The 25,552-nt window shown below is 33.2% G+C and overlaps 2 protein-coding genes across 2 annotated transcripts in view; one reads left to right on the forward strand and one right to left on the reverse strand.

Moving 5' to 3' along the window:
• LOC123867563 overlaps positions 1 to 25,552 on the reverse strand; it is a 179,636-nt gene that overhangs the window by 95,482 nt on the left and 58,602 nt on the right. The gene's annotated exons all lie outside the window — the stretch shown is intronic.
• Positions 163 to 24,074, forward strand: LOC123867561. Its single transcript, XM_045909648.1, has 2 exons — positions 163 to 379; positions 22,366 to 24,074. The coding sequence occupies exon 2, from the start codon at positions 22,366 to 22,368 to the stop codon at positions 23,422 to 23,424; it is 1,059 nt and encodes a 352-aa protein (XP_045765604.1). The 5' UTR covers positions 163 to 379; the 3' UTR covers positions 23,425 to 24,074.

Consider the following 25,552-nt stretch of genomic DNA (forward strand, 5'->3'; position numbering starts at 1 on the left):
TTAATAAGAAATCAAATGGTTCCCCAGTAATTTCGAAGTAGGTAGAGTTTCATACCGAAGATGTCTAGACTTTCGTTGAACTAGGTACCTAGAAGTACATAGGTCTAGGTATTGCTCTCAATACTGATATTGTTCGCTAAATAAAACATGCTAGTATGGGTATAAGCGTCAAGCCTGTGTGTGAGCAAGTCAGTTGAGTATCTAATCTCGAATCGAGCGAGTGCCTTTGCTGTGCCTTCCACAAATGATGACGGAAGGAACCAAACAAACAAGAGAATAACGTGATTTTTGGATTGAGTGAATGTGATCAGTACTACGCTATTACAAATAATATAATACTGAAATTGGTTCCGGAGTCTTATCGCTTTTTACACTCAAGGTAAGGATGCAACCGTACTTTTAATTAAGCATTTAAAAATCGTGAATCGGCTACGATATCTTACCGTTGAAGCTTCATCAATATTGATTAAGGACAGCGTACTATTATTAATATTCATCTTTATTTTTTTCATTCTTTGATTAAATTATATTTTACTCGACGATGCCCGTGACTTCGTCCGCGTGTTTTAGGTAAATATATTTCAATGGGAACTTTTTGATTTTCCAGAATGAAAAGTATCCTATTTTCGTCTCCAGGATGCAAGATTACTAAATGAAAAATTTCGGCAAAATCGGTTCAGTGGTTTTGCCTTGAAAATGTGACAAATAGACATAAACGCTTTCGCTGGGTTTTTATTCTAAGGCTTTCGCATTTATATTAATAATACCTACCTATGAAAAATAGTGAATTTACACACAGTTTTGTTTGCGATGAAGATAAAATGATTATTGTGACCTATGGTTACGAAATTCGTCATTATTACATACTTATCGTCACTATAAATATTTACCTACTAGGTACATAATTATTATGTAAAAAATTATTACTAGGTACTTAGTTATTATAAAATTGAAAATATATTAACGGTTAGCAGTTTGTATTTACTGTTTGGAAGCGAATAATAAATAATTATTAATTAGCTACTTACCTACTTAATTTATCGTCTTTTTTGATAAACTAGTATCGGAGAAAGTTCTTATCATCTCTATACTAATTATTTATTTTAAATTATGTAGTAAAAAAGAAAGTCTAGCTGCGTTCTTCTGTACAATAGATTTCAATGCGGTTTTTATATTACCATAGTTTTGAACGTACCCAACCTGTATAAAATGTTAGTATAAAATATACTTATACTTATTTATCTGACTTCAGATACTCGCACGTAATATATAATGACATAACACTTTCATCATATATTTAGTAGGTAATAGGCACCCAAGCCTATGCCGGTATGCCGATTGCCGGGCAGAGTCTGCTAGGTAGTAGGCATCCTTTTATTTTTTTAAGTATATCTAATTTAAATTTTTAAGGCCACCGGTGCAAAATCGACTCGTGTCAGTTAATTACGCTAAGATTCTCACTAATAAAGGCATTAGTACACTGACGCATCTGTATACGTTAGCGAAACGATTTACGTCTTTATGGCATCGTAAATTCTTTGATGTTTCGCTATCGCATGCGAAAGTGTGAGTGTAAAAAGTAAGCATAACAGTTTCCCTGCTGTGGATACGCCCAAAGCCTAATATTTGCGTTAGAACAGGAAGTTTCGCTTGTGTTTCGTATGTCACCAGTACATCAACAGTTTCGCTGTTACGGTTTCGCAGCGGAGATGTGCTACACGCTTTATAGAACGCAATGGACACGTTGCTGTACCAGCGTGTGAAAAATTTACCCAATTTTTTAGTATTAGCTAAGTTTTCTCAAAAAACATTAGTGTTTTTACACACGGCATGCCAAGACTGAATACAATAGTAAGTCTATACTGCTGAATGCATCATTATATTATAATAGTTGAAATAATGATAGATTTTATTATTGTAGGTAGGTACGAGGCGTATTGCGTTTGATTCCGTTAACATAATATTATGAGAATCTGTACATTTTTAGGGTTCCAAATCGTGACTACGATCGCGATATCCTCTTACTAAGACTACGCTATCCATTCGTCCGTTTGTCAGTGGGCTGTGTCTCGTGAACCATAATGGGTAGAAAATTGTGAAAAAAAGTGTTATTTCTTGTACGATTGTACGGGACCCTTCCTTACGATTCCGACTCGCACTTGGACGATTTTTTATTAGTTACGGATAGTCCTATCATTAGTCAAAAATCAAAATCTTATCATAATACTTTTTGACAACGGACGGTCCATGTTCCATGCCCGTGTGCAACGTAGGTACATGTAATATTAGACAGGTAGATACATATTCTAAGATAGGAATTCAGTTTTCAATTAATTCAAGAGTTTAGGATGCTAAGTTTAGTTCATCAATATTATATCTACCTATATTATATCAGTGGCATTATTGAGTAAGTGAACGGTGCACCGTAATCTACGGTCAAGGGCACTTGGGCTGAGATGTACCTACCTATATAGTGTACTTTGACTTTGCTCTGACTTTCATGATCATTGCATTATAATACTAGTGCAGGGTTTTCCAGATCATTTTACTTCACCAAAAACGTGCGATGAATTCGTTATAATTTAATATTTTCCCTATCCGAATAAAGTATCGTCAATGTAAATTCATTCATTTGTTGGAATGTAAAAAATTTGCCTTCTAAAAAAAACTGTGCTAAAATACCATAAAAGGTAAAACAAATTCATAATAAGTAGGTACTTAACGAATAACTGCACTGTACGCGTTAAATCGAAAATTAATTTGAAATAAATGGAAGTAAATTGAAAATATAACTTCTGATTCAACATGTTCAATCAAATTATTATAAAATGGATGAAGTTCAATCAATTTGTATGTATGTATAACTAATACGATTTTGCATCAATAAGCTCAATTTTCAACGTTAAAACTTTCAAGTTAAATAATCAAAATTATGTACCTATTAAAATTGTTTATAATATATTGGTATTTTGAGTCTGGGCCCATAACTTATTAGAAAATAATAGATAGTGAAAACTAAATCAAAATACAATTGAACTAAATTGGTACCTATTGAAATGTCAAAACATGAACCAACCCCTCTGTCACAAGATGAGTCAATTGATTGCCGTGGTAAAAAAATTCAGCATTATGACTCCATGGCCCTGGAGACTCAACAGCAAATGGAACAAAAATATAATTCTTGATCAGAAAGACATACTTGCGACGCTTAGGTACTGGTTTCAGTCTGCTGTGGCTCCCGGTCTTGATATTTTCTTCCCAACTTGACACGGGCCAATGTGTCAACGCACGTTGCCTCCCAAAAGGTCTGTGAAAACCAGCGTCAATCCATCAGTTTCATGCCATCATCACAACTAATTCGTTCTTACTCACTTACCGCAGATGGTGGCAAGAGCTAAAGAGAACCATGTTATTTTTACCATGAGAGTCCGTGAGTTCCAAAATAAACTTCTTTTCCACATGGATATCTACTCGTATGCTCATGAAGTCATGACATAGGTAGTAATTATAGTGTTCTCAGAGTCCTGCGAGCCACACAAAAACTTTGTTATTTGAGAAAGCCGAGATTTTTGGATTCCTTTTCAGATAAGCTTAGAAGCTTGGCTCGATCTCGTCACTTGTAAGGATTTGAACCAAATTGAATTATGTATTAATAATAAAACCTTCCAAAACGCTGTGAAGAATATTAATGCAGTAATAAAAGATATGTCGGACTACTCGTGTGTAATTCTTTAGAGTCCAGTTCGATGACCGTAAGTCCATTATTGGAAATAGGTACCTATTTACAGTTACACTTGATCTCATTTTAATGTTAGCTTGACCACAATGTTATCCGATGGGCGATGCAGATTGACGCCTACGTCTTGTTACAACTATTAATTATCGTATCTTGGCTTTGTATTAGTACCTAGATAGTAGATACAACTACAGGCTGTTTCGGCCTGCGTTCGCACGTGTTATTAGTAGTGGAACTTTTTCTGGGTGGCAGTATAGTTATTGGTGAAAAGTTCAATTGATTGATTAATGGAACGTGGACTCTAACAATAAGTAACTTATATGCAGATGCACTATGTAGTCATAGGCAGGTGTATTTGCTATGCAGCAGGTAGGTAGGTTTACACCTTAATAATTATGTTTGCATACTGCATAAGTTTAGATCTAGGTTAGTTCTATTCTAGGTGCTACTGAAGCTACATATAATATGGTGAATAGAGCATATTTTTAACCCCCGACCCAAAAAGAGGGGTCTTATAAGTTTGACGTGTGTATCTGTGTATCTGTCTGTGGCATCGTAGCTCCTAAACGAATGAACCGATTTTAATTTAGTTTTTTTTTTGTTTGAAAGGTGGCGGCTTGATCGAGAGTGCTCTTAGCTATAATCGAAGAAAATCGGTTTAGCCGTTTGAAAGTTATCAGCTCTTTTCTAGTTACATCTTATACCTAGAGGTTTTTGTGTCGGGGGTTTTTTAAATTTTGAGTTTTCTATAAATAGCATTGAAATATTTACAAAGATATAAAAAAAAATGACGTGGTGTTAAAATGTTGCATTAGCGGATTAAAACAATACATAAAAGACTCTAAAATTGAAAATAATTATTTTGTTTTTAAATTAAACGGATGGAAACTGGTTACCGAGCGTAGCTATACTAATTTAACAACAGCACTTACAGCACTTACTATCACGACTACGGAATACGGATGAGCGCACATATTCTGTAACCTTTACCATTATGAGACTGAAACAAACAAAGCGCTATCAAGCGCTTACTCAGTATCAAGCGCTAGGTACCTACTGTTACATACATGTGCTTCATACAATTCAGACCTATATACTCAAATGAATAAAATAAAAACCGGCCAAGTGCGAGTCAGACTCGCGCACCGAGGGTTCCGTACTCGTGAATTTTTTTCGACATTTTGCACGATAAATCAAAAACTACTAAAATAAATAAATAAAAATCTGTTTTAGAATGTACAGGCCCTGTAAAGCCCTTTCATAATATGATACCCCACTTAGTATAGTTATCTTACTTTGAAAATTAGAACACGTTTTAATTTTTTTTTAAAGGATGTAACCACAAATTCGCGGTTTTCAGATTTATTCCTGTATTTGTGCTATAAGACCTACCTATCTACCAAATTTCATGATTCTAGGTCAACGGGAAGTACCCTATAGGTTTCTTGACAGACACGACGGACAGACTACGAAGTGATCCTATAAGGGGTCCGTTTTTCCTTTTGAGGTATGGAACCCTAAAAACGTAAAAAAATATTCAGCAAATAATTCATTCTCCCTTCGGAGCGGAGAATAGTCATTACCTACCCAGTACAGTAGCCACTCTTCTTCAAGCCGATCTATCGGATTCTTTCGTAACTCACTCTAAGTAAGGCCGACCTCTTTGTCCACTTCCAGAATAGGATGCCGAATAATTTACTTAGCCAAACATATAATAAGATGTCATATTATTCATTAGCGTTTTTTAACGACGCGTCAAGCAGGTTTCTTTCGTAAATACTTGTAGGACGTCAATGAAATGATAATAGCTATAATAAAAATATAATGTTAGAACTTAAACAGTCCTTCGATTAAATAAAAAACATTTTTTTCTTTATTACAGAAAAAACAAGTTTTAAACGTTCTTTGAATTAACGGACATTATAATATCAATAATGCCGACTAACTGCTACATGGTTTGGTAGCAAAACTGTAAAATAATACTCGCTGAGTTGAAAACCTCCTCCGTTTTGAAAGTCGGTTAAAATAAATTATTACAAAAAAAAAAATGATAAATTTTATAGTTATTCTAGAGGTAAAAATTGTTGTTTTTTTAACTTTTTTAAAAACCAAAAAAACTTTAAAAAATTCCTACATGCATAAACTCTGCTTTATGTTTTAGAAAAATGACAAAGTGATTAGAACACATGGAGTAAGCCGTTGTAAAATCTGCAATAAGTTAAACGCTTTTATTTTATGCCGCAGTTTCTGTTTACGGGATGCCACTGATCATCACTTTATTATCATTGCAGTCCACGCAATCAAGAAGTTGAAACATTCCACGGAACGTTAATTGGCTGAATCAAATAGGCTAAAAACCATAAAAACAAACAGACACACCGCATAGGTCATGCAACATCTATTATGCGTCATACTATCATTATTACGATAGAATATGTCATTGCATGATTTGTATTGTTATAATTTATCACTATTGCATTCCATCGTCATTTTTACCCGAGTACGGAAAGGTTGATGTTTGTGGGAGTATATGTTCATCTGTTTATGTATACTTCGCATCTCCTGCCTCCTGCACTGTTTTGAAAAAAATGCCCGGCAAACAACTTGGACCTGAAGCAGTGTAGTGCGAGAAAGTTGACGAATCCGGGAAGCGAAAGTCGACATATCAACCAATCGCGTGCACTCGCGCCGACTGATCGACCAATCGCGTGCACCCGCCAGACGCCAGCCAATTGCGTCAATGCTCTAGTTGTTTACCGGGCATTTTTCTTGTAATAATGAACTAGTGTTTAAAGACTTCGCCCTCCTATTCCGCTGGTCAGGAGTTCGATCCTGGACACCCACCTTAAATTAATTATTAAAATATCACGTGTTTTAAGATTAAAGGAAAACATTGTGAGAAAATCTGCATACCTGAGAGTTCTCCATAATGTTCTCAAAGTTTGTGAAGTCTGCCAATCCGCACTTGACTTCGTATAACTATAGCCTAAACAATAAACTTTTCTCATACTGAGAGGAGACCCAAGCTCAGTAGTGGCCTGAGTGGGTTATAATTATGACGTAATAATGATTATAATAAAATAAAGGTGCCGTTACCAAAATAAAACAATTATGGATGATTTTGAAGACGCAATTTGTTTTATAATAAAAAGATCGTTTAAATAACATTCATTTACTGACTATAATTTCCTAGGTAGCTATTATTTGTAAGAATGGGTTTTGTTCGGCGATATGATGTCATTTATGGAGTAGGTACAGTATGCATGGATTTGGTCGTGATGCCAAGAGCACTTTTATTGTATATTTGAACCAATCGGAGCTTAAATAATAATAATTATTATAGTTTTATAGTGTTTTTATCGTTTTAACTACTTAGGCCTGCGATCCGAATATTTTTTAGATAAAATTATCAATATGCAGATAGTCTGAAAACTAACCTGATTTTCGGGAGGTAGATAACTTTATATATTCACTATTACCTAAGTATGCATATTTTCAAAAATGCATCTATTATTTTTAGTATATAAACAAATAATATAAAGAAATTATAGAACGCTAAATCTATCCATTAGATTAAAAATAACTAATTACTAAACTAAATGTTTAAAAGAGGTGTTTTAAACATATTTTTTATTTAAAAAAAAAAATGTTCTACACATGGTCTAAACAACAGATGTTTTTAAACAATTTTTTTGTAATCCTGGTTTTATGTTTATCTTTATATCTAAACATCCATATTATCTATGCATGAAAACTTTTATAATAATATTATATTAAAGCTGTTTTGCTCTTCGGTGGGTTCTTATATATATGTATACCTAAATCATAGCTAATATTATATGTATACTGTATATTCCACATATGTAAAGTAATCTTAGCCCAACAGAATAGAAGCCGCCGCGATTTTACGACCATTAAGCAAATCTCGCCTTGAATGGCGCTAACTAGCCGAAAATTGACTAACATCTCACGCATCTCACATCATTATTTCAAAACTTTTTCTGACTGCTTTACATTTTTAACTCTATCTCGGAAATTATTTGATTTAGCACGTTTTGTCACGATTCTCCGTGTTTATGCTTGAACAGAATTATTGTGATAAAAAAAGAGAAAAATAACCGGTATTATTAAAATATATAATATAATATTTTCGACTAATAGAATCCGATCTGTCAACCAAGTAATATTATGCTATCAATTCTACAAAAAAAATTGTCCACACATTAATAAATCTAGAAAACCTACATACTAGACGATGCCCGTAACTTCATCCACCATGGATTTAGTTTTAAACTACGTAGAAACTCTTTGATTTTCCACGATAAAAAGTAGTCTATATGTGCCTATGTAACTCTTCGTATTTAATTATAGTTAATGCTTATTCGTGAAAAAAACATGCTGATGCGTGGATTCTTTACGGCGTGATTTAAAGACGGACAAACAAAAACACTTTCATGTTTATAATATGGGTAGTAATTCTAAAATAATAAAAAAGAAAATGCGACTGTGTTGCTTTGTTTTATATATTCAAACGCCTGATAAGAACATAAATCACTTACTATAATGTTATGCCTCCTTGTTAATTATTACATCGTGGGTGAAACCCATTTAATTTTTTACACTGAGGTTGTTTGCCTAGCCTAGGCGACCTGCCGTCCTTGATATAAAACTAATATTTCCTGTACATAGATTTCATTTCTCAATTTTAACAGGGCTCTCTCCGTCACTCGCTTCATACAATCGTAGTTCCAATTTCATTTGAATATTAAGCAACCAAAGTCCATGGAATTTTGCAGACATATTCTAGAAACTAATATCTGTGTCTGTGGTGTTTTAGATTTTTCTACAAATATGTAGTTTTAAAATTACAGAGGCTCAAAGATTTGTATGTAAATTTTTAAGACCGCGTAATTTTGAAACCGAATATTTTAACAGGAACCTGGAAAACCACAAACATAGATATTAGTTTCTAGAATATGTCTGCAAAATTTCATGGACTTTGGTTGCTTAATATTCAAATGAAATTGGAACTACGTTTGTATGAAGCGAGTGACGGAGAGACCCCTCTTAATGGTGTTTAAATTCAATAGAACGTAAAATATACTATCAGTATCGTAAACTATTTCTCCTAACCGAATTTCAATAGCCAATTTAATAGAGACTAGCCTAATTGCACAGGTAAGAATAAGATGGAACGGTAATCTGACAAGACCGGAGATAGAACAACTCGTCTTCATTTGCTTTCCGGGGCATATGGGTGTAAGACCTCGTATTTCAGACCAGCAGTTTTCTTGTCAGAAAATCCCAATAGCTTTTTTAGCTTAAACTAGGACATGAACCCGGGACCTTATTCTGCGGCTGAATACCTTAGCTAGTTACTGGACCAACGAGGCAGTAGATAATATTCAATTTTAAAGAAAAATATCATCAATAATCTTTCTAAAACGTCGCGATTTTCGCTATTTTGGCGCTGATAGCAGCAGTGAGCGTCATGTGAGTGTGCTCGTAACTAAATGACAGTGATGAGTTAACTAGTGTCAATACGAAGACAATTTGACAGAAAGTGTCAATTTTAATTCCCTATACGCTCGGTAAGGCGCTTCAAACCGGCATAAAAATAGCTGTCATTTTGTGTGGCACAACTTTTCCAGCGTTTATTATGTCCATTTTAGTAGATTAAAGGCTCCAAAGGCCAATTCCATTCACACCACTTAAAAAGGTACAATTATAATAAAAGCAAAACTCTTTGAACACGAGTTTGACATTTTTAAAAGCCAAAGGGCACTTTGAAGCGATCTTTGCATAGATATGTAGATCTTTGTCATCAGAGAGCTCAAAATCAGCTTAACTTATTGCTAAACTGTGTTTGTTACGGATGGCCTTTGTGTAAAGTGCTTTTTATTGTAAATATTAAGTACGGTTAGATTTAATCTTCAGCCAGGCTATGAACGACTTAAAATTGGCAAGTAGCACTTAGGTACGTATAGTAAAATAACGTCTACGGTATCAATCTTTCCCTGTTACGTTTTCTTTAATATAAAGTCCATACGATAAGCAAATGAGATCATTGATCTATTGAGATAGCCACCAAACTAAATTAGCGCAGATATAAATCTACTTATCTTAGGAAAACCAGCAACTTTTGGCAAGTAGGTGATTAAGATTCACAAAGATCTCATGGACCGTCTAAATGGCATGACGGTAAAATATAGCTAAAACAAAGTACATACCTACTTACGTATAGCTCCTAACCATTTTTCAAGGTTCCTAAGAATGGTCTGATCAAACCCCTTAAATTTACAATTCGCAAAGCTAATAGTTATAATTAAGATGTACAATAGGTGTTACATCAGATGAACATGTTTAATAACATGTATAAGGTTTAATTTGCCTCAATTTTTCAAAATAATTGAGATTCAAGAAGATGATGGAGTCGACTTCGTCAGCGTGGACGAAGCTTATGTTCGTCCCCGGGTTGCAAGCTATCTCTCTACCAAACATACAAATCGGTTTAATGGCTGGGCCGAGAAAAGCTACCTGACAGACAGATACACTTTTGCATTTAAAATATTAGTATAGAATAGAGATGGATTTTATGTTAATTGTGACCGCGTAGGTAGAGGTACGCTATGAGACGTTATCGCATCTATTTGTAAAATAAAATTAGACTATATACTTTTTATACGACATTTTGACAGAACATTATACAAAAATTTTAATATTATATCAAACAAAACGAAAAGTTACAGTAAATGAATGAATAGTAATAATTTGGAGCAAATGACTGAATACAATGTATCAAGACAACCAATTTGGTTTGTAGTCATTTTGACCTTCAGCATCTAGTAACAAAAACACAATACCTACTACATCTACTAACGATAAAAACAAAAGCGATAAAGCAAGCAGGATTCCGAATTTATTACCACAACAATTTTCCTAAACATTAGTTAGGTGGTCTCTACAAATCATATTCAGCGGGTCGATACTACATATTAACAGTATTGGAGTGATGATAGTTTTGATGCAGACCATTAGTGTTTACATAATAAATACAGATATCTAACGCATTAGTTAACGCTCCTATCGTTAATTTAAATTATCGTGCCCCTAATTAATGTTAGCAATTATGGAGCATCGTAAGTCGTAACTACATGTGCATCACCGGCCACTTGTATAAATATCTCGATACAAATTATATTGAAGTTTATTTGTGGTATGAATTGACTGGTATGGGATAGGTGGATATTAATAACTAGAAGATGCCTGCGGCTTCGCCCGCGTGGATTTCGGTTTTTTAAAATCCCGTAGGAACTCTTTGATTTTCCGGGATAAAAAGTAGCCTATTTGCTAATCCAGGGTATTATCTATCTCTATTCCAAATTTCAGCCAAATCTATACAGTAGTTATTGCGTAAAACGCGAGTGCCTATAAAGTATAAAATCAACTAATAATTCTACAAAGTAAACAATCTTCAAACTCAACAAAACTGTTTAAATACTAGTGATAGTGCTTAAATTGTCAATAGGAACTTAAATATACATAAACACAGCAAAATATGTGGTTATTTTCCCGAGAATAATGTTATCTAAATATAATATAGTGCAAACAAAGTAGGTATAAAAGCAATGATAATTTTACACAGAAATCAATCCTCAAACTCGACAAAATACAGTTTATCTACTAGTGATGGTGCTTGAATTCTTATGTGAACTTAAATAGGTATAGAACAGCAGAATGTGTGATTGAAATAGCAAAACTAGAAATAAAAAGTCAATTAATACTACGTCAATTAATTATTGTCAACCATTTGTCAACGGTCAAATATTATAGCAGGATGTCTACCAGATCAAAACGAAGGAATATCTGCTCAACATGCACACACACTATAAAAGTGAAAGAATACTTGGAATGTACTATTTGTAATAACACGTTTGACTTAAAATGTGCCAGTATTACTTTAAAAAGATACAATTCAATGTCAACCGATAAGAGACTTACATGGAAATGTCATAAATGTAGAAAGAGTTCAACACAGGAAATTAAAAATCTATCAAATACTGAACAGCTTACACAAAGTATTTCATTAGACAAAACCATAACAAATAATAACAACTTATCCAGCAAGAACACTCTAACATTACATAACCAATCATTAGAAAATATAACTTTTTGCAGTTCAATGGAAGACCTTCATGATTCTTCACTAAGAGACGTCAGCACTTGTAGTTTACCAGATCTAGCTACAATTGACAGCTCACAAGTTTTAGATCTGAAACAGGACTTAGCAACCTTATCTGAGCAATTAGAAAGTGCTCATGAAGAAATTGCCAAATTAAATATAGAAAACTCAAATCTAAGAAAGTCAATAGAAGAAAATGAAAAACAAATAAAATTACTTAAAACCTTACTAAGTGACGGAAATTCTTCCATCAATTCCACACCGATGCGATCAAAGAAAAAGAAATCTAAACGCACGCCATCAGTAAGAACCTCTATACAAGACACGCCAACCTCCGATATTGAAAAAGAATCTTTATACACGCCAATTATACGAATGCCTATGGATGATAAAACCACGACGTCAATATCCCATAAATCAATAGAACGAACACCAATTAATTTGGAAACTACATCACCAAAATCACTAGAAACTAAAATTTATGAGAAACTGGCTCAAAACAGTTCTAATGCCCAAAGACAATCAGGAAGAAAAATTTGCATAATAGGAAGTCAACAATTTAAAAATTTATCCACAGCACTCATTGAATCTAGAAGAAACAATCCCTATGAAAATTATACAATTGAAGCGTTCATTAAGCCTGATGCGTTGACAGGGGACATTCTCAAATCCTGTGAACTGTATGATCTTACCTGTAATGACAAATTAATATTAACCGTAGGTGAAAATGACTGCGATCCGATTAAGATATCATCTGACTTATACACAAAAATACGTTCCTTGCCCCAAGTTCACATTATTGTAACTAGCGTAAATTTTAATAAGCATCTGAATGAACAAAAACTTAATGACATGTTGCGATTGATATGTAACAGATTTCCTAATACTACGTTTCTTAATCTGGATAAAAACATTTATCGAAACAGCACACTGTATTATAATATTATGTGCCATAAAATAAATCTCATAATCGACCAAATAGACTACAACAAAAGATTTTTGAACTTCACAAAACAAAGATCCATAAGTCGTTCTACAGCAAAAGGAACGATACCATATTATTTTTCAAAAGTGACTCGTGATATAGCTGCAAAAAATAGTCAAACTACAAACCAAAATGTGGCAAAGAAGGGAACAATTCCCTTTTATTTTAAACCAATCAAAATTGATGAAAGAAAAAATGGGAAAAACCAGCTTTTTCGTCCCAAAAATGAGTAATTTAACATGCATTTGTAAAGTCCTTCACCAAAATGTTGCTGGCTTTCTAGCAAAGAAAGACCTAGTAGAAATCATGCTTGAAGATCTGCAAGATCCGGATAAAATTGATATACTATGCTTCACGGAAACTTTCATTCCAAAAGGGCATGAAAGTAATATAAAACTACATGGTTATTTATTAGCATCTAATTACTGTAGAACAAAAAGAAGGGGTGGTGTTTGTATATTAACATTACAAGGGATAGGATCAAAAAATTTAGAATATCTACATACTATAAGTGAACCTAAAGCATTTGAATGTTGTGGGATAGAAATAGTAGACAAAAATCTATTTATCATCTGCATCTACAGAACACCTGATTCTAATGTTGGTATATTTTTTGAAAAACTAAGAATTGTGCTTCAGAAATACTGTAAAAAGAACAGGAGAATTATCATAGCAGGTGACTTTAATATAAATACACTGCATTGTAATAAAATTTCTGAGCAGTTACAGCAAATCGTACAAAATTTTAACTTTAAATTACACATTAATTTACCAACGAGAAATAATACATGCATTGATCATATAATGAGTAATATTGATAATGCTATAGGCTCTTTACATAATTACGATATTTCTGACCATAACACAGCACAAATTTTAAGTTTCACAAATGATAACATTAAAAATAAATTATCGATGTTTATGTACAAACGTGATTATTGTAATTATAATATTGATATTTTCAAAAATTATCTAAAAAGTTTGTCATTCAGTGAAGTCTATGAAGAAAAAGATTTCAATAAGGCATTTAGTAAATTTCATTCTTTGGTTACTCTATTGTATAGACTTTGTTTCCCGAAGGTAAAAATAAAAAATATGCAATACAGTGGAAAACAGAAATGGATAACTAAAGGTATTCGAATAAGCAGTAAAATAAAAAGAGCATTAAGATATAAAATATTAAAAAAAAAAGACAATAGCAATAAGAATAACTATATGAAATATGCAAGAACATTAAAACATTGTATTGCGACAGCAAAAAAATTGAGTAATAGCCATTACATAGCAAACAGTAAAAATATATGTTATGCAACGTGGAAAATTATAAAAAGCGAAACAAAAAGTGACATTAGTAACAACTGCATCGAATCAGTTCTGGTAAATAATAATGAAATTACTAACGCTAAAGATATAGCAAATAGTTTTAATGATTATTGGATAAATTTGACTAATACTAGTGGTATTTGTTTGACAAAGCGAAAAATGAAATCTAGAATAAATCAAAATATAACTGGAAGTAGTCTCTTTCTCAATCCAGTAACGGAAAACGAAATATTAAAAATAATACAATCCTTGCGGAATACTAAAGCAGTAGGCTATGATGAAATTCTCACAAAAATTATTAAAATATGCAAAAATGAACTAGTTCCAGTTATAACATACCTAGTCAATTTGTCGTTTGAAAGTGGTGAATTTCCAGATGCCCTAAAATTATCGGTGGTCAAGCCACTACATAAAAAAGACGACAAAAAAAGCCTTAATAACTACCGCCCAATTGCACTCGTATCTATACTTTCAAAAGTCCTTGAGAAAGCAATGTATGGCCGATTAACTAATTTCTTTACAAAAAATAATATAATAAATAAGCAACAATTTGGCTTTCAAAAAAACAAGTCGACGATATTAGCTGCATTTAAGCTGGTTAACAAGATAGCAGAAAATATAGACTCTAAAAAACCCACGTGTGTAATATTTTTTGACATGAGCAAGGCATTTGATTACGTATCACACACCATCCTGTTAGATAAGTTGGAGCAAAATGGCATCAGAGGACCAGCTCTTAACTGGATGGAGTCTTACTTAAAAGATCGTAAGCAATGTGTAGAGATCAATTCTATCGACGAGAAGGCAACCATAATAGCCCACCAATCAAACTTCAAATATAATAGATTCGGTGTTCCACAAGGAAGCGTCCTTGGACCATTATTATTTTTAATTTATATTAATGACCTGCCTAGCGTGACAAAAAATGACTGTTATTTATTCGCTGATGACATATCAATAATCGTGACATGCAATAATAAAAATGAAATCAATATATATGAAAATGACATTAATAATGAAATTAATACGGTGGTAAATTGGCTGCAGGATAATAATCTTAAAGTTAATATACAAAAAACCACATTTATGCAATTTAGTTTAAGTGACCGTTCTAATAACTACAACCTCAATATAAATTATACAAATACCCAAATAGAAGAAGCCCTGCATGTTAAATTTTTAGGAGTACTTCTAGATAAAAATCTAAAATGGAAAGAGCACATCGAAATGGTATGCCAAAAAATTCATAGATATGTTTATGTGTTATATAGATTACGAAAAACGGCCTTTCTAAATACAGTCCTGGCAGCCTATCATGGCTATGTCGCATCAGTACTTCGATATGGCCTCATCTTGTGGGGAAACTCTAGCGAGGCTGACAGAGCTTTCATAGCCCAAAAGAGATGTATAAGAGCTATGACAGGAGCTTTTTATTTGGATTCGTGTCAACCACTATTTAAAAAATTACGTATTCTCCCACTTCCGTGCATGTACATCTATGAAATCTGTATTTTTGTCAAACAACATAATGATCTATTTATAAAAGCAAGAGATATTTATCCGAGAAATACAAGAAACGGCGACAGACTAGTCATTGCACATAGGTTTTTTAATGCATCTTACGGAAAATGCAGCTATGTCATGTGTATAAAAATATTTAATAAGCTCCCTCCCGGCTTACGGATATTACCCCTCCAACAATTTAAAAAGAATCTTTTTACATGGCTAATAGATAAATGTTTTTACTCGATAAATGAAATGTTGGCACATTAGATTAGACTATTTAATTATAACTATAATTGATCTGTAAAATAGTAATTCCTATTACACTAAAAATATTGACATCAAATAATAATATATACTGTATGTAGAATTAAAGTTGATTAGAATAGGTACATATTAAAAATAATTTTGAATCTATTAATGTTGAATGAATTGTAATAATAATAATTAGAATATTATATATTTATAATGGTATGACAAGATTGTATTCATGACTAGTTATGTTATTGTATTATTTATTGCATACCGAAAGGTAGAATTTGGAGCATCTAACAATAATAGTTTTAAGATCTGTAAACTAACCCAAATTCGCAATAAAGATTATTGAATTGAATTAAAAGAGTAACAAACATACACACACATACACACAAACTTTCGCCTTTATTATATTACTGTGATAATCATATATCAATTAATCACCATTCAACCAAAACGATTGCCCAAAGTGCCATTTGATCATGAATCAGGTATTTATTAATTTTAGTGTCTATTGTCTTTCCATATGGTTGGCTTGGCTAGGTATGTTAAATACGTCTTATGAATCTTACACAGCCGATTTCTTCAGTGGGACGGCAAATTATAATATTATTATCTCTATTTAGGATTGCAGATTCCATTCAAATAATATGTATTGTGCTTTATACAATCTGTTGGTAAGTGAGTGGCATGTGAGCCGATTTCGTAAGAGACCAAGTTTCGCTAATGTAAATCATTAATGATATCAAAAACACGAATAGTTCCGTACCATCCTACAAGAAATAACAATGATTATTTAAAATTTAAACTCTGTAAAAATCTTAACTCTCTACCTATTTTATAGTTCACGAGATACAGTCCGCTGACAGACAGACAGACGGACAGACAGCGGAGGCTTAGTTATAGGGTCCCGTTGGCATCCTTAGGGTACGGAACCCTAAAACTGGCATCAGAACTAAGGCTATTCACAAATTGACTATCATGATATTTACACCTGCGGCCTGACTTTTAAAGACTTTTTTTTATCTATAATCCAAGACTGAAGGCGACCCATGTATATAATGTCAAGTGCAAAGTCACAGGTTTGTAGTTTTGTACTTCTATAAAAATGTACTTAATTGCTAAACAATTCAAAGCGTACAAAGCTGTTTCGACACCTACTGTCTCTTCTGTGATTCGACAACCCAACCAAATTCGGCAAGCAACTCAGCAGTTTTTATTTTCAAAACATACAAAGTTACAATTTAGCGATGTAACAAACAAATAAGTAAACTATCCTGTGGCCAACTGAAAGCTCAACCGGTTGCTTCCATGTAAATAAACTTTAGTAAAACTTTATTAAAGTAAACTTTATTAAAGTAAACTTTATTAAAGTAAACATTTAATTAAAGTAAAAGTTTTATTAAAGTAAACTTTAATAAAATGAGGAGATGAAGTTTGAAAGCGTAATCTATTTATTCCGTTTCAAATCGAAGGTGCTATTCTGAAATTATATTTACATACATGTTAATTAATAGTTGAAAATTATAAGGCAATCTTCAAGTACAGCTACATGGCTCATAATATTATATCTATGAAGTACCTAAGCCATGAAATAAAATCGTTTAATAAACAAATATTCTCCAGTTGTAGATCCTATTCAAAATACAAACATTATTCCGTGCGTAATTAATTGAATGAGCGCACCGTCGCGTCGCGTCGCGTCACACGTAAATCCATTTTGTGAGGGACCTATTTCGTTTTGAAATTAAACACATTCAAAAATTGGTTATTACCATTGATGTTGAAAGAGCCAGTCCTGTTATTAGGTACACATTTTATTACCCTATTATAAACGCCAAAGTGTTTGTTTGTTGGTTCTTTGGTTTGTCCTTAAATCACGTTGCAACGGAGCAACGGATTGCCGTGATTTTTGCATAGGTACAATGATCTGGAGAGTGACGTAAGTTACTTTTTATCCCGGAAAAGTCACGCCAACGAAGTCGCGGGCATCAGCTAGTCTATCTATAAATTAAGATGGAAGGCGATTATGCCGTTAAGTAATGCCAAGTAGGTCACATGTTTATCTTTAAATATTATACGTATAATGCATTGTGCTGTAGGTGTTAGTGCTTTAGACCGTGATTAATCTACTCGGACCTTTGGTTGAACGACCTATCAACAAAGCTAATTTACAACAAGGTAGCTGACAGCACTATCTAATTTTTCAGTCAATTACGGGTTTGGAGGTGTTTATATGTACCTATTTATATTACCGGTATTGCACCTAATTAATTGTCCCAAACGCTACTTTATCTATTTGAATATGATTTGTACAGTAATTAGATTAGGCTAGTTTTTGGTTTTATTGTAACATTTTTAGTAATTCAATAATATTGAACATAATTATTATCTACTTAATTAACATTAATAAAGAAGAATAATAACTTTTTTAGATACATTTTTTGTTCTTATTTTGTATTAGGGGATGCCCGCGGCTTCGCCCGCGTGGATTTCGATTTTTTTAAATCCCGTAGGAATTCTTTGATTTTCCGGGATAACAAGTATCCTATGTCCTTCTCCGGGATGTATCCCAAGCCTGTGCCAAATTTCAACAAAATCAGTTGAGCGTTTGGGCCTTGAAAACGTAGCAGACAAACAGACAGACAGACACACATTTATAATATGTATTAGTATGGATCATAATCAACTCATCGCCAACCCAGTACTGATCACGGGTCTGATTGTCGTCTGATGGATGATTGTCGTCAAGTGCACCCTATTATGCAATAAAAAAAAGTTAGAGGTATTTATCACACTAATATTATAAAGGCGAAAGTTTGTATGTGTGTGTGTGTGTGTGTGTGTGTGTGTGTGTGTGTGTGTGTGTGTGTGTGTGGGTGGGTGTGTGTGTGTGTGTGTGTGTGTGTGTGTGTATGTTTGTTACTCCTTCACGCAAAAACTACTGGACGGATTTGGCTGAAATTCAGAATGGCGATAGATAATATCCTGGATTAGCACATAGGCTACTTTTTATCCCGGAAAACCAAAGAGTTCCCACGGGATTTCGAAAAACCTAAATCCACGCGGACGAAGTCGCGGGCGTCAGCTAGTATTGTATATAGAAAAATATAGTAGTTAGATAAATAGGCTCCTTGGTGCGTACGAGTAAATATGAACGCAGCGCATACTTTTAATAGGTATGTATGCATATTGTAACGTATAAATGCAGAAGTCGAATATTATTATATTTTATAGTATTATACACTCCAGAGTATATTTGAACCTAAATCCATTAGCTAGCAAACAGATTTTTTAATGACTAAACCATTAAATCTAAATTCAACTCGCAAATATTGATCTAGTCTCAAGGACCCATATTATCATCAGCTATTTCGTAGTTTTATCTTACTGTATGAAGCGTACTTCAGAATTATAAACTTCATGAAGGCGATCTATTATTTTTATGACAGAATAATAATTATGTTTGATTTAAAAAAAAAAACCGTTCAGGTGCAAGTCTAACTCGTACACAAAGGGTTCCGTACCATTGCATCATGCAATATAATATGTACTATATTTACCAATACAGTACTATATTTACAGTTTTATGCTGAACACTTCAAATTAAAAACAGACAGCTTGTATAATATGCGATTTAGTAACTAATTATTTTTTTTGACAATTTTTTTTATGTAACCACAAATTCACGTTTTTCGGGTTTTTCCTTTACCTACTTGTGCTGTAAGACCTACCTATCTGGCCTTTCATGATTCTAGGTCAACGGGAACTTTTCACATTTTGATTGATCCTATAAGGAGCCCTTTTTCCTTTTGAGGCACGGAACCCTACAAATGGACTTAGTTATTAATTATTATCGGTGTGATCTAGTATAATGTAGACTACTTTTAATTTAAGCATCTAATAATATAATCTTTTACCTTGAACTTTATTATATTAAGTAGTAAGTTGACCAATGATTTCCTTATTATTACACATTAATTGGCCTTTATAAAATGCTAAATCCTCTTCATTTATGCAAAGATACAAATGAGACTTTGATATTTATTACTATTAATTTAAGTATTAATTAGGAGTAGGTATGGATAGCGAAACGAACAAACAATATCAAAATATAAGAAATGTTAATGGAACACTTACTAGGTTTTGGTTTTACCATTACAATTGACATTAATGTTAATCTCATCTAAAGATTATACTCCTAATTTATCAACATTTGACTTCCTTAAAGGTTATAATATGATATTTATATGTACCCATAATATTGAGGCGAAAATAAACGGCACAGATGTTATTAAAAATTAACATTTAGTTCCATTATCTCCAATTAGAATGGAAATTTAAAGAAACTTAGTAGCACTTAACTGAACACATACGAATTGGTTCAAAAAACATGAAAAACGAAACATTCGAAAGTAGGTGTAAGTGTGAGATAAAACATTACCTTTAGGCTGAATCATTAGTAATAATTAATTGTTCCAAAGTAAGAGCATCTAAAGTGCGGTCAATCAGCTAGTGAGATTGTCATCGATTCTGCTTTCTCTAAAGTCTAAATTAAAAGATTATCTACATCTTCTTTATTTTAATATGGCTTAAAAAAGACAGAATATGAATTTTAAAGTAAAGGCAAAATTTTAATGGTACCCTACTAAGTAATGTAAAAATAGGGTCACGATGTTTGGCAGTTTTAAAACTGTTAAGTTTCTCTTTCTTATTATATTGTGAGAAAAAATAAACACTTTAAAGTTTACTTGCAATCAGAATCGGTACCAATATCATCTCACTGCATATTGGCGAGAAAGTAATAATTTGTTGAAGAGCTTGTAACAACGTCAGGTAACCCGCCTCCTGCTCGTTTATATTTAAAACAAGTGTAAATTAAAAATTTATAACACCCCAGACGATCCAAAGTATTTGAGTTTTCCAAAACATCATTTTCAAATAAATAATTATATGTATTTAGGCAACGTCCATCTTGACAGCTTGACATTTGTCAATTGACATAATATTATGAACCTAACGGTTATCTAACCTTCTTTTCTACAAGAAAACTAGAAAAGAGCTGATAACTCTTAAACGGCTGAACCAATTTTTTTAGATTATAGCTAAGAACACTCTCGATCAAGCCACCTTTCAAACAAAAAAAACTAAATTAAAATCGGTTCATTCGTTTAGGCGCTACGATGCCACAGACAGATACACAGATACACAGACACACAGATACACAGATACACACGTCAAACTTATAACACCCCTCTTTTTGGGTCGGGGGTTAAAAAATGAAGTTTTTAACTCATTTCGCCTACGAGCTAGAGACCTGTGACACACAGACAGACAGCAGAGTGCCATTAATAGGGTTTCGTTTTTACCCTTTGGGTACGGAACCCTAAAAAACATCTTATCATAAAAACAACAGTGTTTAATAAGCTTAACAAAATAATATAGAAGGAAAAGCTGACTGACTGACTGATCTATCAATGCACAGCTCAAAAGACTGGACAAATCCGGGCTGAGATATTTGTAGATATGCATGCAAATAGCTATTATGACGCAAACAACGAATGAATTTTCAAAAAACCTTCGTTTTTTTTAAAAATTCAACCCCATAAGTGGGTAAAATAGGGGTTTAAAATTTGTAATTTGGCATAAGCAAGTTACAAAATTAACTAGAAAAAATACATTTGCCATTTTATATTTATTAACCTAAAAGTTCTTTTCAAACCCTAGTTTCAACCCGATCCCTTTGTCCCGATTTTCGAAAGACAATAGAGATGGGAAAGCCTAGAATAGAAAACTTCACAGCGTCGTGTTTCATGCGCGGTCAGCTTTATGCATAAAGTATTATATAAACATTATTTTTGTTATTTTGACTACAGTACCTCTGAAAAGAGAAAAGTCAGAACATTTTGCTGCTGTCGTAATATTATCGTCAAAAGCATTTTTTCATGTTTTCTGAAGCTCTATCCAAAATGAAGTAGGTTAGTTTTCGATAGCATAAAAATGAACTTTGAATTTCATTCGGACTAATATCATAAATGCGAAAGTACGAGTATGTCTGTTTGTCTGCTAGCTATTCACGTCCCATTCGTTCAACCGATTTTGATGAAATTATTACAGAGATCCTGGGAAAGGAAAAAGGCTTCTTTTGGTCTAAATAGTTCCAGATATCGCCTACTTAGCACGAAGGTAACACGCCCACTGGAGATGGGCATAGACTGCTTTCTATCCCGGAAAAGCAAAGAGTTCCCTCGAGATTTTTAAAAACCTAAATCCACGTGGACGAAGTCGCACACATCATCTAGTATTTATAAATTAAAACTACTTAATTGTAGAGAAATATAATCAAGTTTGTTTTCTAAATTATTCCTTATTTCATTTCAGATGGCGAAAGGTCTGTTACTATTATTTGGCATAATAGTCTTACAACGATGTTCCAAAGCTGCACCGAGTGAACCTACTGAAAACATTCATCCAGTGATTACTGCAAGTATTCAAGGAGATACAACACTCGATAGTGAACCAAATATTGCAAGACATTCAACAAACGACAACGATGCCAGTGAGAGTCAACGACAAAAACGTTTTTACGATTTCACAGGATTTGAATATTCACCATACGATTTGCCACCTGCTTTGTCTTATCCAAGCCAACCTCAAAATGTAAAAAGAGATAGTTCTCATAATACTGCTGTATATGGCACTGAAGATCCATTAAACATTATATTCAAAAGGTTGCACGAAATAGTAAGAGATGTTAGATATCAAAACGTACCGCAGCCTGCCTACACTCCAATACCAGCCTATATTCCATTCTTCTATATACCACAGTATGACTGCGGTTGTACAAATAATAACCAAGGGCCAGCACCACCAGTAAATAATCCTACACCTCAACCACCGTTACCAGCTACAAGTAGTGATAATCCAGCTAATGGTATCGAAACAACTACAAATAGTAGCGTTACATTAGATAATAGAGGTGGGTTTGATGATAGGAGACAAAATTGGGGTGTAGTGACAAGCAAACCAGATTCGAATAATGTCGTTATGGGTGACGGAAGCAGACCAATCAATTTTGAGCCTATCCCTCCTGCAGAACCCACGGAAATACCTGCGCCACCAGTAGATCATGGAACTATTCAAGCTGGCGCCGAACCTGCACAAAACCCAAATCAAATCAACTCACCTCCGTCCCAGGGCTACGTCCCAGAACGCCCAGAAGTAATGCTCGACCTGCCAGCAAGCAGTTCTAAAAATTATATACCATCTCTTTGTGATGGAGCCATAATAAGTTGTTGTAATCGTCCTCAAATTACAAATAAATGCTTTGAATCTCTTGGTTGTGAAGACCCTTCTATTTATGGCAGTCCTTGTGACCCGAAAGTACAACTAATGGTGATAAATAAATTTCAGTACTTTCAAAAGAGAAGAGCTGGTTGAGAGTTGAGACCTATATAAAATGAAGAGAGAGAGACGTTTGAAAGTTAGGCAAGTGCTGCTTTGAAATTAGGTCATATTAATTAATAGATAGGTATTATATTATAAGTCTTTTGAATGTCTGTATGTTATGTTCAATGTTCGATTTCCGTTGCTCCTATGTTTGCCTAATTAATTTGCCTCAGGTCTAGCAGAACTCTTAGACAATTTCTTATTTTCCTTAGAATTTGACAAATTAATTTTTTTTGAGTGAAAATAACGCACCTCAATTTCAATACCAAAACAAACTGAAATGCCCTTACTATAGTTTTAAGGGCAAGTTTTCAATCTAACTTAGGAATTAAGTCGATGTTTAGACAATTTATTGTTTTGAAAATCTATGAAAAAGTCAAGTTATTCTGCAGTTAAAATTTAGCTTACGATTTAAAATCATCTCTTGAAGAAAATAAAGAACAAATCGAAAGCAGTAACAAAATAGTTTGCTTTCAGCGATTAACTACAAACTTATAGCATTCCTAGGATTAGTCAAAAATGCGTTAGTCAAAATTCAAAGCTATGAACTTTGCTTATGGCCTAAAAATTGACGAGGTAAACCCAGGAGTGGTGGAGATTCAGATTTTGATAGAGATATTTATTATAAGTGTCGTTGAACAAGTAAAATCCCTATCAACGTTTATTAAGAGGGGTCTCTCCGTCACTCGGTCCATACAAACGTAGTTCGTCTCTCATTGGAATACTAACCAATCATACTCAATGGGATTTTGTAGAAACGTTCCGGGAACTAATATCTATGCCTGTGGTTTTCCAGATTTCCGTTAAAATATTCGGTTTCAAAGTTACGCGGTCTTAAAAATTCACATACAAAATTTGAGCACCTGTAATTTTAAAACTACATATTTTTAGAAAAATCTAAAACACCACAGGCACAGATATTAGTTTCTAGAATATGTCTGCAAAATTTCATGGACTTTGGTAGCTTAATATTCAAATGAAATTGGGACTACGATTGTATGGAGTAAGTGACGGAGAGAGCCCTGTTAAGAGCACTAAGCAATAACTAGTAAAATAAAGAAAGCTATAGTATTGCATTTTTACTGCTGAATGGGTAAGTGCAACGATACGTCTTAAGTTTTATTTATATACATAGTTACAGATTTGAGTGTTTTTAAATGCGTTTCTTAGATGATCAGTAGGTATAGGTATTTTAAAATCTACGGTTAAGACAAAAAAAATGTTAAAAATCGAGTATTTCTTTTTATGGGCATTTGATATGATGATTTGACGGCCAAATTCTGCCACTTTTTTGTATTCTACAGTGAATGAATCAAACTTTGTTACATTTAGCTAAAAATCTGTTTCATTTTAGCCCCTGAACGTATGTACCTACATATTATTTATGATTAAAATTATTGATTTTCTGTACATTATCGAAAAATATTTTTTTCTCACGTAATTGCATTGTGATTGCATGGTTCAACTACTAAAATGAATCGACACTTCCAATACTATAGTTTAGTAAACGTCGTCATACTAAACGACTCATATGGGGTGTACAAATATAATTGTGATACCTTGTTCCTATAGTATTTGATATTTTTAATCATATTAGTTAGATGTACGAAATACGTCCTAGTTATGTGATAATAATAACTTGACACTGTACGAAGTTTCTCAGAAAATATTGTGTGTTTTAGGAAGTTTCTGAAGTATGAAAGTTCAATTGTTTAAGTACGTATATATTTTTACTGGCTTCAAAAAAGGGCAGGTGCGTGCGTCTCTGTGGTGCGTTTTTTGTTATCAAAAATGAACTTATTTTTTAGATTTACCAGTTGGGATACTGTATGACATATAGGTACAAACATAACTGATTATTATATCATGTAAAATCTTTTTTTATAAAAATATGCCTCCGTATGATAGGTTTAACTAAATTGTTTGTCAGAGTTTCGACTAGTGTTAAACCCGTCTGGCGTAGTTATTCAATGTACACTCACGATAATTTATTCTTGTCAATGACTGCCTTATGACTATGGGTGACACATAAACTCGACATAGCTTGGCTAAAACGTGCTATAGCGCCAATGCAAATTAAAATAACTTCTTATACATTATTATGGACATACTAATTAAA

Source organism: Maniola jurtina, chromosome 8 (genome assembly GCF_905333055.1).
Source record: "Maniola jurtina chromosome 8, ilManJurt1.1, whole genome shotgun sequence".
Lineage (NCBI taxonomy): Eukaryota > Metazoa > Arthropoda > Insecta > Lepidoptera > Nymphalidae > Maniola > Maniola jurtina.